Genomic DNA, 17105 nt, shown 5'->3' with positions numbered 1-17105 from the left:
TTTAGAGTCATGCGATTTTTCAACGATTATCGAAGTTCTGACATTGAGATGTTCCATTGGTTTTAATGATGCTTTACCGCTGATTCGTTTAAAAATATTCCGTAACTTTTTGATGAATGTATTGGCATTTGATATGAACAATAGAGTCAAACAATAAATTGATCGTATTAATACAGCTGTCTCGTCCTTCGAGGAATCCATAATGTTGCTAAGACCTTAAAGTTTGAAGTCTAGACTCAAAGTCTAGGAGGCGACTGAGGAAAAAATCCAAAGTAATAGAAAGAGAAATATAGATGAGATGCATTAGCCCCTTGATAAGCTTTTGTCTCTTTATTTTCATGAATGAAAACACGTTCATGCTTTCTAAACGACATTTGTTTTGTCATTATTCGTCCACTTAAATATCTATTTGATGCAAGTTATTTGGCAGCTTTTCAATAACAATTCCAAACTCTACAATAAAATAACGGTATACTAAGCAATTAGTATTTATGTGCAATTTCCTGTGGGGTTTGTTTATGGAAACATGCACTTATTATCTCCCGGAAACCTCCTAGTTATGAATTATTAATAATGCGTACGATCAAAATTTGAATATTTCTCTAGCTGTGACAGGTTGTGTGTTGTGACGATTGTGTCTAAGTAGGGGTACGTTTTGCTCTTACATTGTGGTAATGGACGGTCTAGTTTTGGTCAGCGTATTGCTCGCCACTGCAGGTAAGAACAAGGCTAAATGAACATAACAAAATATTCAGATTTTGAAAAAAATGTAGTCACTTCAAAACATTCTTTATAATTTGATTGCATTCACAGAATAACTCATGACTACTAAATTAATTGAAATTTTAATCGTTTTTACTTAGTGTAATGTAATTTGCAATGTTATAAGCATCATGTATTATCATGTATGTAAGCGACACACACAATTCGAAATACAGTTTCCGGTTTATTCGCCATGCTGTCTTGTCCAGTTATATTACATGGTGTCAGAACATCGGGCTCATCGCCTGCCGTACGTAAAAATATTTCCGTCTGATAGCATCCAATGTCTAATTGGGACGCCAGTTACATATTTAATGTGGTTATTTGACATTAACGCACATTCTGTTTTGTGAGACACGGAAATCAAAAGTCGGAACTCACGATGTCACATGTTCAATTCGATCAACCATGTTTTGATTGGGACGCGAAGGATTTATATCAGGAATACCAGCGTTTCAAGCAACATGTGGACTTTGTGTTCAAAGGTCCGTTGTCGAAAGCGGATGACAAGGACAAAACCGGATGGATTGGAATGTGGATAGGAAGACAAGGTCGCGAAGTTTACAAAACTTTTGACTGGGCGGAAGGTGAACAAGATAAACCCGAGGTAACTTTGAACAAGTTAGAAGCATATGTCAGGCCACGGAAAAACAAGCGTGTTGCGCGATTCAGACTGAAACAGAGGAAACAAGCGGAAGGTGAGTCGTTTGACAATTTTGTTAAAGACGTTCGCTTGATATTGATGGATTGTGATTATAGAGACCCGGATGACATTCTCATCGACACGATAATAGATGGTGTTTCAAATCGTAAAGTACAGGAGAAAATGTTCGATCAAGGGCAAACTATAACTCTCGATAAAGCTCTAGAAATTGGCAGACAGTTTGAAATGTCTCAGAAACAGCTCAAAATGATTCGTGGTGAGGAACCAGTGAACAGTGTTGGGTTTAAAAACAAACAAAAACACAAGCCTGTACACAGTAAACCTAAAGTGAAAGTAGCGTCAAAATCCGAGTTTGCGGGGAAATCCAAAAAGTTTATCAGTGGTGACAAGTGTACAAGATGTGCGCGTGACGTCACAACCGGACACAAAAATGGTGTATGTCCAGCGATAGGAAGCACCTGTAATTACTGTCGTGGACGTGATCACTGGAAAGTCGCATGTCGCAAGAGACTTAAATCTGAACTCTCTCATGTTAATACACTGCAGAATAGTGCTGAAAATAATGTGACGTCCGACAGCTATGATACAGATACTGATGAACTTTTCCAGATTTATAGCCATCAGTGTACTGATAGCGGTGTAGATGACAAGTGGCTAGTTGACATTAGCATTGGCTGTAAAACGCTAAAATGCAGGATCGACACGGGAGCTAGATGTTGTATTCTGGTGAAATCGGAATATGACCGGATCGGAGTGCACGGAAACGTCAGAAACTCGACGAAAGTACTTAAGTCGTACACGAATCACAAAATACGACCACTCAAAACTGTTACTTTACCAGTGACTTGTAAAGGTAAAGACGTTGAAACAGATTTTGAAATCGTTGATCTAGAACAAGAGAACGTAATTAGCGGTAAAGTCGCCGAGCAACTTGGTCTGATTGAAAGAATCGCAAACGTCAATTGGGAGAAACAGTTTGATGAGTTTCCTGAAATCATTAAAACTACCGGTACGCTGCCTGGGGAGTATACCATTAAGGTCGACCCTGACGTCAAAGGTGTCGTACACCCTGTTAGAAGGCAACCAGCATCCTTGAAACCGCAAATTATCGCAAAACTCAAGGAAATGGAGGAAGATGGGTTTATTAAGCGTGTTGACCACCCAACAGAGTGGGTAAGCTCGATGGTAGTTTCGTTGCGTAAAAACAAAGTTCGCATCTGCATTGACCCGAGCGACCTTAATAAGGCTATCAAACGAGAGCATCATCCCATGAAAACGATGGATGACGCTTTAGCTAATATTCCTAATGCCACAGTGTTCTCCGTGCTGGATGCAAAATCCGGATTCTTACAGATCAAACTTGAGGAAAAATCTTCATACCTGACAACATTTAATACACCTATAGGAAGGTTCAGGTGGTTACGCTTACCGTTTGGATTAAAGTGTAGTCCAGAAATATTCCAACGTATCATGGACGAAATGTTGGAAGGCATCGAGGGTGCCATCGCAGTCATGGATGATATTCTAGTCGCCGGAACTGACATTCAACATCATGACCGCATATTACGTGAAGTAGTTGAACGCGCTTCAAGCTACAATCTCAAGCTAAACTTTGACAAGTGTCGTGTGCGCAAAACGCGTGTGTCATACGTTGGTCACATACTGACTGACAAAGGTGTCGAAGCCGACCCCGAGAAGGTGAGAGCGATTACGGATATGCCGGCTCCCTGTGACAAGGAAGGAGTCAGGAGATTCCTAGGTCTAGTGCAGTATTTAGCTAAGTTCTTACCAAATCTAAGTCAAGTCGACGCACCGTTGCGCATACTGTTGAAATCGAACATTGAATTCACGTGGGGTCCGGAGCAAGAACGCAGCTTCAAAGCTCTTAAACATTTGTGCACATCGTCACCAGTTCTCGCATTTTATGACGTGAACAAACCAGTTCAAATACAGTGTGATGCGTCGAAAGACGGACTAGGTGCAATCTTGATACAGAATGGTCAAGCCATCGCATTCTCGTCCCGTTCACTTACGGACACTGAGCAACGTTATGCTCAAATAGAGAAAGAACTTCTATCGATAGTCCATGCTGCCACAAAATTCCACTGCTACATATTTGGGAAAACGGTAACCGTGTACAATGACCACAAACCGTTGGAACAGATATTCCGAAAACCTCTATTATCTGCCCCGATGAGGTTACAACGCATGTTAATGAGACTCCAATGGTACGATTTGGACGTGAAGTACATGCCCGGGAAGGACCTAATAGTCGCTGACGCTCTCTCCCGAGCATATCTGCCTGATAACAAGACAGAAATCAACCTGAAAGGTGTTAGTTCTTTGGACTTTGTGTCAGTTAGCAAGGACAAATACGTGGAAATTGTACAGTGCACAAAGGCGGAACTACAACCCCTACATGAAATTATTGTTGACGGATGGCCCGACTCGCGAACAGAGACTCCTACTGCTGTCAAACCGTATTGGGATTCGCGTGATCAACTGTCAATATCTGATGGAATTATCTTCAAAGGAATGAGGATTGTTATTCCACCTAGTTTGCGTTCGTACATGCTCGATCTAATTCACGAATCGCATCTTGGGATCGTTAAGTGCAAACAGCGTGCAAGAGAAGTCATGTACTGGCCGGGTATGAGTGCTGAAATCGAGGTGATGATTCAGAACTGTGGAAAGTGTGCTGAGATTCAAAATAAACAACCCGCAGAACCTCTGAAACCGTCCGTTACGCCTGATCTACCATACAGTGAAGTTGGGAGTGATTTATTCCACTTTGAAGGAAAGAACTATATCATTCTAGTGGATTATTATTCAAAGTACGTCGACGTCGAGGAATTACCCGACGCGACTGCCTCTGCTACAATTCGTGCTATGAAACGAGTGTTTGCGTGCCACGGTATCCCGAAATTACTTCGTTCAGACAACGGCCCAAACTTCACATCAGCTGACTTCAAAACATTCTGTGCTGACTATGGAATCGAACACATAACATCCAGTCCCCATTTTCAGAGTTCAAATGGTGAGGCTGAACGTGCTATACAGACAGTGAAGCGCATCTGGCGTAAAGCTGATGATCGTTATCTAGCGCTTCTGGACTATAGAACCACACCACTTAATGGAATAAATCTATCACCGTCACAGATACTCATGAGCAGGAGACCGAGAAATAAATTACCTGCTAAACGCGAGATCCTTGAACCGTCTATGAACAATCGCCGCGAAATAAAACGTCACTTCACGGAAGCGAAACAAAAGCAAAAACTTTATTATAATTTGCACAACAAAGTCAAAGAGTTGTCTCCCTTGGTAAAACAAGAACCAGTGCGAATGGCTCCGTTACCTGGAACAAAACTATGGAAGCCTGCAACTGTTATAGAACATTCTGTGCGTCCGAGATCATACATAGTGAAATCTAATGATCAACTGTACCGTAGAAATCGTAAACACTTGAGACGGTCTACCGATCATGCAAATGAGTCGCTACGATACAACATTACCGAGGAAAGTGATCATGACTTTATGAACTTGGACACTTCCACTCAAAGCAAACAATCAAACTTGCCACCCTCCGAACTGACTGTCGCTTCGCCGCAAAAACATTCTGTTATACCTAAAAGCGAACCGAGTGTAGTCGATATACCTGTCACGAGGTCAGGAAGAAGGATCAAACCGCCTGTGAAATTGGACTTGTGATGTGTTAACAATTCCCTGTGGAATTAACCATTCTATGGACTGTTAAAGTTTCTATTGTGAAATTTATTTTGTATCCAGTTACAGCGCGAGGACAGTGCTAATGATAATTTTGAAAGTGTTGTTTCTTTCTGTTCGTATTAATTCTAATAACAAGACTGTACTAAAGAAGGACTGAGAAAAAAAAAAAAAAAAAGAAACTTCAAAGTTTTTATTTCAAGTTTCAGCAACAATATCCTTTAAATCTTCTTTGATTAAGCAAAGGGAGATGTAATGTAATTTGCAATGTTATAAGCATCATGTATTATCATGTATGTAAGCGACACACACAATTCGAAATACAGTTTCCGGTTTATTCGCCATGCTGTCTTGTCCAGTTATATTACAGCTGGTAATTGGGAAAGTGTATAAGAGTGTTTTCTTTGCTTGGGCCTAACCAGAGTTCAGAAATAGCAATGACTTCAAAATGCAAATAATTTACTAGTACACTTTCGATCTGGCTCCGAGAGTAAACTTCTAGCATATGGCATATGGAGATATTACCTGAAATAGGACCAGGGGTAGGATGGATAGAGCAAGAGAAATATAATTGTATAGATGATACAGACAGGTTTAACATGATAGGCTGGACGTTTTGGAACAGAACACTTATATTAAAGAACCTTGGAACTGAGGTAAGTATTTTGATTACTAGAACATTTGCATAGGAAATAAAAAGTATGTACATTCCAAATGCCTGTAGTATAATGATATAATGGCAAATATCGTTAATGTAATATTATGGGATAGCAGAGAGTGAAATGTAATGGGGAGGGGGTGAAATTGAGAGAGAGAGAGAGAGAGAGAGAGAGAGAGAGAGAGAGAGAGAGAGAGAGAGAGAGAGAGAGAGAGAGAGAGGAGGGGGAGGGGGAGGGGAGGGGAGGGGGATTACCGCACAAACGAAAAATAGAAAAGATAATACTGTATTCTGAATCGGATACAAAAATTCATAGCGTTAATAATGGAGCTTTTACCAGACAAAATCAACTCCTAATTGCATCACATTCGGAACTGAAATCTCCAAGGCATCAGGTTGAATGTAGATAACTGCTTAACATACAACTCATAATGTAGATTACTAATAGGTATACTTGTCAGATGCATCCATGTACGTTACTATTAGACATACCAAGGCATCAATGTAGATTACCACTAGACATAAATGTCAAAGATATCAATGTAGATTACCACTAGACATAAATGTCAAAGGTATCAATGTAGATTACCACTAGACATAAATGTCAAAGGTATCAATGTAGATTACCACTAGACATAAATGTCAAAGATATCAATGTAGATTACCACTAGACATAAATGTCAAAGGCATCAATGTAGATTACCACTAGACATAAATGTCAAAGGTATCAATGTAGATTACCACTAGACATAAATGTCAAAGATATCAATGTAGATTACCACTAGACATAAATGTCAAAGATATCAATGTAGATTACCACTAGACATAAATGTCAAAGGCATCAATGTAGATTACCACTAGACATAAATGTCAAAGGCATCAATGTAGATTACCACTAGACATAAATGTCAAAGGCATCAATGTAGATTACCACTAGACATAAATGTCAAAGGCATCAATGTAGATTACCACTAGACATAAATGTCAAAGGTATCAATGTAGATTACCAAGACGTTACATGTCAGGGCATCACTATATATTACTGATAGACATACATCTCAACAGCATCCATGTAGGTTACTACTATATATACAGTTTTACCTCGAATGTCGGAGGCAAAAATTTCAGTGTTCCATGCCCACGCATTGCTTACGGTAGGGTGATCACGTGCAGTCCTTAGTAGGTTTTCATTTGTAAAAGTAAACATTTGGTAAGTTTCATTTGTATTATTATCATATACTATGAGAACGCGGGTCAAAAAGTAATATAAACTGGAAGATAGGTCAGAATATATTTGACCCACGTAACTTCACTTGGTTCAAGATCCGAGGTGTGTGGTTCGACGCACACTACCAATGGCGGTTTGTGTTTCTTATGAAGCGGACAGGTATGTGCTCACGTAGTTGTGTTCATTGATATAACTAACTTAATGGTTCTAGGTGATATGTAAAGGACCTCCCGTATGTTGTTCAGTAAAGTAACTGTCCGCCATTTAAGGCGATCCCGCATCAAAATGACCTTGGTTGTTCATCGGGTGATGAACCCATCAAACAAATAACAAAGTAACACAAACCGGCTTTATAGCATATTGCTTAAGCGTAAAAATGAAGTAAACTATTTGGAAAAAGTGGTCTAACAGGCTTAAAATATTGTAGATCATATTTGCAATGCTTATCTTGTTATTGTTATAGAATAAGATTACCGTGAATCATTTAAATTTCATGCTTTATTTCGCGAACTTACACCTGCCTCTTTATTCGCGAATACATGATTTCGCTCACGCTGGTCTGGAAATGACCAGAAAGATGAGCTATCAGAGGTATTGGCTCTGGGAAGCTCTTTATCGACAACTGATAGCGTCATATTGGCCACCATTTTGTTCATGAGAGTTATGTGACTATACCGTCAATATAATTCGCGACTTGTTCTCTTCGCGTATTAACGCGACAATAAACGCAAAATATAAATGATTTACAGTAGATTATTCGAAGAGATAAACGCGACTTTTGTTAATAAAAGATGAATAGGGAACCTTTACATAGTTAAGTTATCCTCTTTCAAAACATGTTTGTTATTTTGATTCTGTCTAATACTGCATTTGAAATATCACTTACATGTAAATCTCATTGGATAATCCGCTTTTAAAATGTATTGACACATTCGAAAATAATATAAAAACGGGATCATACACTGTCACGCACAATGTTCATGTACTAGATAAAAGTTAGAACTTGATATATCTACCTTGGTATACTAAACAAACTGTGGATACTGCTAAAGATACACCGGCAACTGTATGGAATATCACACAAGGGTTTCTCCTTCCAAATCTAAAAAAAGAAAAAAAATTGGATTACATTATAATGTACAATGAATATCATATTAACTTTCTCGAATTATGGTGAACTTTAAGTCCCTGAGGTTTGTCGTTACCCGCATGCTACGTTTAAATTCATTCGAAAAGTAGATCGGTTTATAATATAAAATGTCCTTGACGCTGTTCTAAAATTATTTGACATATGAATTTACGAAATTTATTCATGGGGGTGCTGATGTATCTCCAGAAAAGTTAAAAATTAAAATATACAAAGGCACATATAACCTATCATACATCAATGTGTATATATATATATATATACCATGCTAAACTTCATCACATTTTAAAACAAATTACGTTAGACTCGCAATAAAACACAGTAAAAAAAGTCATGTAAAAAAAAAAAAAAAAAAAAATATATATTTTGAAATTTCCAAAAATAATTAATTTTATGAATATCAAGAATTGGTTTATTTTCAGGATACAAATTTTTACAGAAATGCAATGTAACACCTTAATAGGAGTGACTCATTCACCTTTTAATGAAATACCATTGAGTGGCGGCAGCTGGGTACTCCACAAGCCCCATCAGGAAGAAGTTGACGAAGCGATCCCCAGAGAGAGACATTGAACTCAGATATAACGCATAATACACAAGACTGTCCGTTGTCCTAAAAAAGATAGTTGTGCACTGCGGATTGAATATCACTTCATATTTTGTTTTAAACCCTAAAACCAGCAGGGATCATCTAAGAACCATTCAGAACTTACTTTAATTTATCTTCAATTTATCAGATATACATAGAAATGACAAAACTGATTGAATAAAAGGGCTTTTGCACCTCCCCACTTAAATTTTCAATTTGTTTCATTCAATTTTGAATTTCCTCGTGACGTTACCTCATCGGTTTCACAATTATGCCTTTATCGTCACTAACGAGTTCTATTGCGACGAAACAGCTGTCTGATACAGTTTATATTTCTAAATTAGTACAGAAATATACTATTCAATTATTTCGTACGTGTATGATGTTTGGGAAATATTCACGAATACTTTTCAAATGAATGGGTTATAGAATGACTTATTTCCTTCAGTTAAACTATAGAATATAGTTACAGTTGTTACAGATATCCATCATATACTTTTGGGTACAAATGTAACGTACTTTTACAAAGTATTGATAATTGTTTTGTGATTTTGATAAAGGAACAATATAAACTTAAATTGTCAGTTTTCCATACGCACTAACAAATAATAAATGATAAGACTCAGGTCTTGGTCTTGAGATCAGAAAAAAAAAAACGTCTCTCGAATCTAATTTTGACATTGATTCCGATTCAAGCTAAACTTGAGTTACTTAATCAGCGAACCAGCATTAATATTTTGCATGATTTTCACACATAGTGTTTAAGAATTCTCACCATGTATACCAAATAATGAGAGAGTTGAGTAGAATCCTCTTGTGTTTGAATATAGTAAATGCATTGTATTTCTCCGGTTTTGTGGGTTTTAAATCGTCTTTAGAATTGTTTTGCATGCATGCCTCCGACGTCGGCGTTGTTACTGTAGGTGTGATATTGTTTGACAGAAACGTCTCCATTTCTTTCGCCTTGGTGGAAGCCGCTTTAATCACAGAATTAAAGTCTTTTCCGTTCATTCGAGCAGCCATCCTGATAATCTTCTCAGCTTGGTCTTTCTTGTTGTTTGCAAGAAGCCATCTAAGCGATTCTTCAAGAAACCTATTTATAAGTAGATGCAGTTTCTAAATGATCGCATTGATAAAAAAAATCTAATTCAAAATAATTTATTCTAATATTGTTAAGAAAGATAACAATATCGGGATGTCAAATACAATACAATACAATATACCAGTTCTACAATGTATTTAAATAAGAAGTTGTTTAATAACAAAAAAAAAAAAAAAACCAATGAATCTCGTCTTCAAAGAAAACATTTCTTGACACGCCACGGTGCAATAGGTATTAAAGACAGATGTAAACATACCAATATTCAAGAAGGCTGTAAGCAGATCCAACGGCAAACGCAATTTGCATAGAGCGCCATGACATATTCCGGAAGGCGTAAGCAATAGGTGTGACAAGGAGGCATCCTGTGGTCCAAAATAATAAATCAGCAGTATCCCACAAGTATCTGGAATTCACTGGTAGAGTCTCCATTGCCGCGACAGCAACTGTTAAACCAGTACCCTAGAACAACAGGCATGATAAACTATTGAACAAAATGCAATTGCATGAGTTTATCATGAAGAATGCTAATAGACACCTAGCATTTAGGAAATAATCTATCATTGCGAAATGGAAATCGCAGTATTTGCTTACAAAAGTTACTGCTTTATTTTGTATCGGTAAGATACTTGACTTTTGTTACACTAACGTTTATTTTCATGTCTTTAAACGTCCGTCTGGGCAGAAATATCATCCAAGGAAAGAAATCAGACAACAAAGTAAAGTCAGGCAAAAACAAAGTTGTTAGAAAGAATATAAAGAAGATTCATCATCTTTACAAATTCAAAAACATATATAATCAAACCTTGCTATCTCGAACTCGTTTAACTCGAAGATCCAATATTATTTTTAACTTTTCGTCAGTCCCTGCCTTACTTTGCACAAAATATTCGAAATCATTTAAATCGGTTATCTCGAAGTTTTTCCATAGTCCCGACTAGTTCGAGGTACCGAGGTCCGACTGCAGATACATTTTTAATAGTATGGCATTTATAAAATTGAGCAATTTGTCAAAATTACCGCCTGGAAAACTCCTAATAAAAACCGCAAGGCCGTAAAGACAGCAGGACTTGGAGACCATGCAGTACACAATGACACTGTAAACATGGCAATATGACAAAGTATATGAACAGGTTTCCGTCCGTACATGTCTGCCAAGGTGGTGAATATCACTGCTCCTATTCCTTGCCCAAGAATCACTAAAGATTGGGCTAGCTCTGCTTTCTCTCCTCCATCGCAAAACAAATTCCACTTTAAAGAAAAAAAACAACAAACAATTATTTATAACGTTACTTCATTGTGACTTATCCATGTCACTTGGATACTTTAAGTCATATTACCGTGTGATGAGTGAAAGAAATAATCATTGCGACAGGTTATGTTATTTTTCAAAACTTACGTAACGTTTTGTAAAATATGGTTAATATCTGTGAAGATTTAACTTGACATATAGTCAAGCTTGTCCAGAGAATGAAAATTTCCCTTTAGTCATGCATGTGGTACGGTAATAGTGTAGAGATCAGGAAGATCAGACGTTAAAAAAATCTAGAAGGTTGTTTGGTAGAATGTTTCACTTTTGGTGTAATCGGTTAAATAAAAAGAACATGGTTTTTAAACAGATAACATTAAGAATGATAGATAGCAAACGAAGTTACAGGTTTGGTGGAATAAGATGTGCCATTGTTAAATAGATATTTCGTTTTTTGAGAATCTAATATCATGTAAGAAGGGCTTTCTAGAATAATTAATTGTCACTTCTACAGAAACAATACCAGTTGAACAACATATTGTGTATATAGATTTGAATGGAAAGTAATCATTACAAGTAGGAAAGAATTTCAACAGTATCTCAAGGGCTGGTTAAATGTTCAGACAATTAGATATTGTAAAGTTTACATAAGTCTATGTATAAAGATAGCGTTCTAAAATTACTGATGGTGCGTTGTTATTGCTCCACATGAGCTTCCATAAGTACTTTCGGTATTTTTCAATTCAAATGTAACGAAAGAAGTTTTAATTTAGTTTGTTTCATTTTGCATCCCATAAACCAAATGTTATATCCTGTAAAAGACATTCTACATAACTTACTTCCGTTACTATGGAAACATCATCCGGCTCGTCATACGTGTATCCCGATACACAGTCGGTACTTGTTATGAGTGTGGAGTTGAAATCCGTATCATTGCTAAACACATCTATAGTACATTTGTTGTAAACGAATCGATATGTAGAGTTGTTTTGATCTTCATGAGGAAATATGTCGCTGGCTGTTGTCACATTGCACTCGAATGGAGGACGATAGGCTTTAAAATGTAATAATAAAATAACAATACATTAATTGATGTAAACATACGCATAAAATCAGCATATTCGGAATGGAAAAAAGTATAGAAGTGTGTTAGGAAATCAGCCTTACTAGCAGCCACAGGAAACAATTTCTTATAGAGATGTTAGTTGTCTCTCAGCGGTACAGTATATTTGTTATTTCTGTTGTGTGTCACTCTCATTCGCGCAACTCATTACATATATATATATATATATATATAAACCGCAGTCGCTACCAGAGGAAATCAATGGTTTTACACTATCAGGTCAAATCATGCATGTTAGTATTATCTATATATAAGAAATGACCTGAAGATGATTCTAAAATGTAAAATAAAGAATGAGAAAAAAATCTTGACATTTCAAAATATGTTGTTTTCATTAGAAGAGAAAAAAAGTCCTTACTTAAAAACACTATTGAAATGATGTGCAACGCTTCAGGTATAACAGAAAATAGGCACAGGAATATCTGTCCTCTCTGGTATCTACCCCATGTTCCCAGGAATTTCCAAATCTCATCAACGTCAAGTGGACCGTCCATTGCTTTAATATAATTCGCCGTACAAAACGTCTTTTACAGTGATGATACGAAGATGAATGGTGATTCTAGTGTGATCACGTGATTTTCTGAGTATGATATTGAATAAATCAATAAAGATTTAAATTAAGTTAATATGTAATACTGATACAATATTACCGCGATATAGATATTTTTTATCAGGGCGGTACGTGCGGTTACATAAGATTTTAGTCATTTGTATGTCTCATGTTTAAGTGTTGCTCTCCCTATTCCCATTTGAAAACGTGACATTGACGTCCATGTCTTCTTCTTGTACTTTTTCCGTCTCTATATAAGGCTTTTCTCATTATGGCATTTAAATTATGATTACAAATATTTTTTTATGTCTAGCTGAACAAAATGTTGAATAATTTAATTAAGTTATATATTAACTTTTAAACGACAAGCTTATCATGCCATGTTACAACTTGTTTCTTGGTAAGGCCTTTTCTACCTGTTTCGTTGAAGGCCTTTTCCACCTGTTTTGATGAAATCATTTTCAATTGTTTTGATTAAGGTATTTTCTGTCTGTTTTTCTGGAGAGCATTTCTACTTATGTTACAACTTGTTTCTTGGTAAGGCCTTTTCTACCTGTTTCGATGAAGGCCTTTTCCACCTGTTTTGATGAAATCATTTTCAATTGTTTTGATTAAGGTATTTTCTGTCTGTTTTTCTGGAGAGCATTTCTACTTATGTATTCGCTTTGATGAGGGTCTTTCCAACCTGTTTTGATGGAGGCATTTCAGTACCAGTCAAAAGATGATCACGTTATTTTATAGATATGGTATTGAATAAATTGACGAAGATTTAAATTAAGTTAATATGTAATACTGATACAATAATACTGCGATATAGATATTTCTTATCAGGGCGGTACGTGCGGTTACATTAGAAATAACAAAAAGTGTACTATCACGGGACGTTGTCTCTAATGTAACATTTAAACTGTATAACATATCAATACGGACTAGATTTTAGTTATTTGTTCTCCGTGGTTTAATAATGTCTTTTTCTACCGGTTTTGATAATTTTTTGGTCAAAGCCCTTCAGATATGTAGGACAATTTACCACTATGAGTTGTGCAACAGTTTATCCTCCTTCTAAACTTCTCTTGAATTCTCAATTAAAATTTGATCGTTCTTCGGATATCATATTCACGACTTACTTGCAGTATAAATTGCAACAATGTACATGTATCGCTGTTCACCCAAGAAAGAAATGTATGATAGCGTATTTAGTATAAAATGCATTTGATATCAAAACTTTAATGAAAGGATGATAAAAACAAAACCTTTCTTATACTTCATCTTTGTGTGTTTACACATATTTTACTTTAAAACTGGCATTGTCTATATATCATGGTTAAAAAAACATGTCATTTGACAATAATTCTGGGGTCGGTTTTAACATTCAGAATTATACATACATTTCTTTTTATATTGAAGAAAATGTCTCTAAGTATCTACACGAAAATTGCATACTAAGAGAAAACATAAATGTTAATATCTGAGTAATATTCTCCTCAAGAAGAAACATTCTTCATTTAAGTGTTTTATTTATTTATTTTTTTTTATTATTTTGTTTTTCAAGATTTTACAAAGGTATGCAACACACGATATATACTAGACTCACATACACATACACACCCTGGCACACATCACACTACACCCATGTACACTCACTCAAAACATGCACTCATTATTTCCTACTCTTTCCTCTTTGCTGGCATGACATACAATGTACTACTGTGTTTCATTCACAAGCCCCAATAAGAATACAAACTCAATGACTGCTATCATCATCATCATCATCATCATCATCATCATCATCATCATCATCATCATCATCACATAGTTATCATCATGATCATCGTATCATCATCACTTCATTATCATGATCATCACCATATCATCATTATCATCATCATCATCATCATCATCATCACTATCATATCATCATCAGCAGTAACACATATTCAGCATCGTAATCATCATATCATCATCACCACTTCATCATCAACCTTTCATCCTCATTATCGCATCATACACTCATCAACAACAGAGCTGTTTATTATTATTAATGTTTTGCCTCATCATCATCTATTCACACCTAATCCCCAAACTTTATTCAAAATTATATGTTTTCAATAGTGTAATCCCAAACCAGAAGTGCAAGCATGGATTGGGAGAAGCGAGATACGCCCCACATAACAGCCTTTCCATGTTGCAACTTCTGCTTGTTTGAAACAAAGTGTAATTCGCAATAAAAAAAACCATAAAAGAAAAAAAAAAGAAAAAAAAACCTTTGTAAATAATTGAGGTGTGAATAGCTGGTGATGATTCTTTGTTATCTGCCCTTGTTGTCAAAGATTACACAGAGCATAGTACAGCCAGACTAAATGATAGCATAGAGGAAATATCAATAATTAACATTATACATAGATTGCTCTCTCTCACTGAATCATTCTCTACAATTACAGAAACAGACAAAGTTATGAAAACAGAAATAGGAAGATAAGGGATGGGGAGGAGGGAATGACATAAGAAGTCCATGGGATGTTGAAACAATGTTTTGCTAAAGACAGTTAAACAAAGATATGACAGCACTGTCAAGGATAAAAAGTATTATAATTATTTAAATATTCAATTGGATAAGGTTTTCCCATTTTTTCCAATCATTTGTGAAATTTTGTTTGTAAGACGTGTTTTTGCTATTTGAAATATATTTTTGAATAGAATAGTGATTTTGTGTAATCTTTACAATGGCGTTGATATTGAGAGTAGCATGGAGGCATCTTGTTTTATATATATAATGTTTAATCATAAGAATTACTTCATTGTCAACTCTAAAGCTAGGGCTATTGTTCCTTTTAATTCCAAGTATAAAAGACGGTTTGTTGACTGAGAATGGTATTAATAAAGAATCTGTTAGTGTTTCAAATGATTTTAAAAATGTTTTGCACTTCCTGACATTCCCAAAGGAGATGAGTGATCGATTCTCTTTCTGAGTTGCATAGATTACAAAGTGGACTGGACACAAGTTTTGCCTTAAAAAGCCTACTATTAGTTGTCAGAATGTGATGAGAGATCCTATACTGGAGCCATTGAAGTTTGGTATTTTTTGTAATTTGAAATGGCATTTTGTAGAAATTTTCCCAATCACTATTTGTTAAATCAAACTGCTCTCCCCATTTAGCTTTACCAGTTGGCTCTGTCCGAGTTGTATTTAAGATATTATAAAATATTTTTGAACCTTTTAAATGCTCGAAAAAACATCTTTATATATAATGGTATTACAGGCCGTTGAAAGTCATTCTTCACAGGTGGATCATCTCTTAGGAATTTTTTAACTGCAGAAATGATACCTTGATAGTTCAAAAAGTTAGTTGTCACATTGTATATTCTCTGAAAGTCTTGAAAACTAAGAAAATTATTAGTATTACCAGCTTCTAGTAAGTCTGCTATTGTTCTTATCCCTTTTCTATACCATTGCTTATAAAAAAATGATTTTCCAGATAGAGTGATATTTCTATTAAACCATATAGGTATTCCAAAACTGATTTTTCCTTTCCTGTACACATTTCAATTGTTGTTTGTAGTTTGTACCATACTCTGAAAACATCTTTACAAAATTTTTTTTTGATTTCGTTTTTGCAGTTTTGTATATACTCACCTCCAATATTCAGTAGGATGTCAATGTTTACATTAGTCTGTAGTATTGCAGACCATTTACCTGCTCTATGACAAAGTCTCCTTACCCAACTTAGTTTTAATGCATCTGCAAAAGCTCTTATATTTATCATTTTTAAACCACCATTTCTAAGGTCTTGCATCACTTCATTTCTCTTGATTTTGTCTATTTTACTACTCCACAAAAATTCAAATATGATAGATTCGATTGTCTTAAATGTTTTTTCATCAGGATTCGGTAAAGCTATAAAGAGGTGGTTGAGCTGAGAAATTAAAAGGGATTTTATTATGTGTATTTTACCTATTGGTGTAAGATTTCTTCTTTTCCATGTATTTATAAGTGCTTTTAGCTTTACTATTTTCTTGTCATAATTAATTTTTGGCATAGCATGAAGATTGACATCAAATTCTACTCCTAGAAGAGTAAACCGCTCTTGCCCCCATTGTAGATTCAAATCTGGTAAAAAAGTATCTTCACTATACTTCTTAGACCCTATCCATATAATCTGGGTCTTATCAATGTTTACTTTAAGACCTGGAATGCTAGCATATGTATTAAGTTCTTTTAAAGATACCGATAATGATGGTTCAGATCCATCAAGTGTGAAAAAAGTGTCATCGGCGTATTGAGATAGCAAAATAGGAAGCTCACCTGCTTT

At 35.7% G+C, this 17105-nt stretch overlaps 2 protein-coding genes across 2 annotated transcripts; one reads left to right on the top strand and one right to left on the bottom strand.

Moving 5' to 3' along the window:
• Window positions 1-1144: 1144 nt before the first annotated feature.
• On the top strand, window positions 1145-5137 carry LOC132565285 (uncharacterized protein K02A2.6-like). The gene has a single exon (XM_060229920.1). It carries the CDS (start codon window positions 1145-1147, stop codon window positions 5135-5137), a length of 3993 nt encoding a protein of 1330 aa, XP_060085903.1.
• A 2897-nt stretch (window positions 5138-8034) lies between these two features.
• Window positions 8035-12739, bottom strand: LOC132565284 (solute carrier family 22 member 4-like). The gene is made up of 7 exons (XM_060229919.1): window positions 12604-12739; window positions 11962-12176; window positions 10894-11124; window positions 10133-10335; window positions 9550-9867; window positions 8664-8798; window positions 8035-8140 (listed from the first exon to the last, which is right to left on the bottom strand). The coding sequence occupies exons 1-7, from the start codon at window positions 12737-12739 to the stop codon at window positions 8035-8037; spliced, it is 1344 nt and encodes a 447-aa protein (XP_060085902.1).
• Window positions 12740-17105: the final 4366 nt, after the last annotated feature.

The sequence above is a fragment of the Ylistrum balloti genome, unplaced genomic scaffold (assembly GCF_031769215.1).
Source record: "Ylistrum balloti isolate Yb309-2 unplaced genomic scaffold, AGI_CSIRO_Ybal_v1 Utg369710, whole genome shotgun sequence".
Classification (NCBI taxonomy): Eukaryota; Metazoa; Mollusca; class Bivalvia; order Pectinida; family Pectinidae; genus Ylistrum; species Ylistrum balloti.
Note: the sequence above shows the minus strand (reverse complement) of the source record. Positions and strands in the feature narration are given on the sequence as shown.

What these genes read in the sequence shown, in the direction of transcription:
- LOC132565285 (XM_060229920.1), top strand. Translation starts at nt 1,145, where the DNA reads ATGTCACATGTTCAATTCGATCAACCATGTTTTGATTGGGACGCGAAG.
- LOC132565284 (XM_060229919.1), bottom strand. Translation starts at nt 12,739, where the DNA reads ATGGACGGTCCACTTGACGTTGATGAGATTTGGAAATTCCTGGGAACA. An exon ending in CATTTCAATAGTGTTTTTAA is followed by an intron (nt 12,177 to 12,603) that starts GTAAGGACTTTT and finishes TACATTTTAAAG; the next exon opens with CCTATCGTCCTCCATTCGAG. An exon ending in CTCATTATTTGGTATACATG is followed by an intron (nt 8,799 to 9,549) that starts GTGAGAATTCTT and finishes TATCTTTTTTAG; the next exon opens with GACAACGGACAGTCTTGTGT.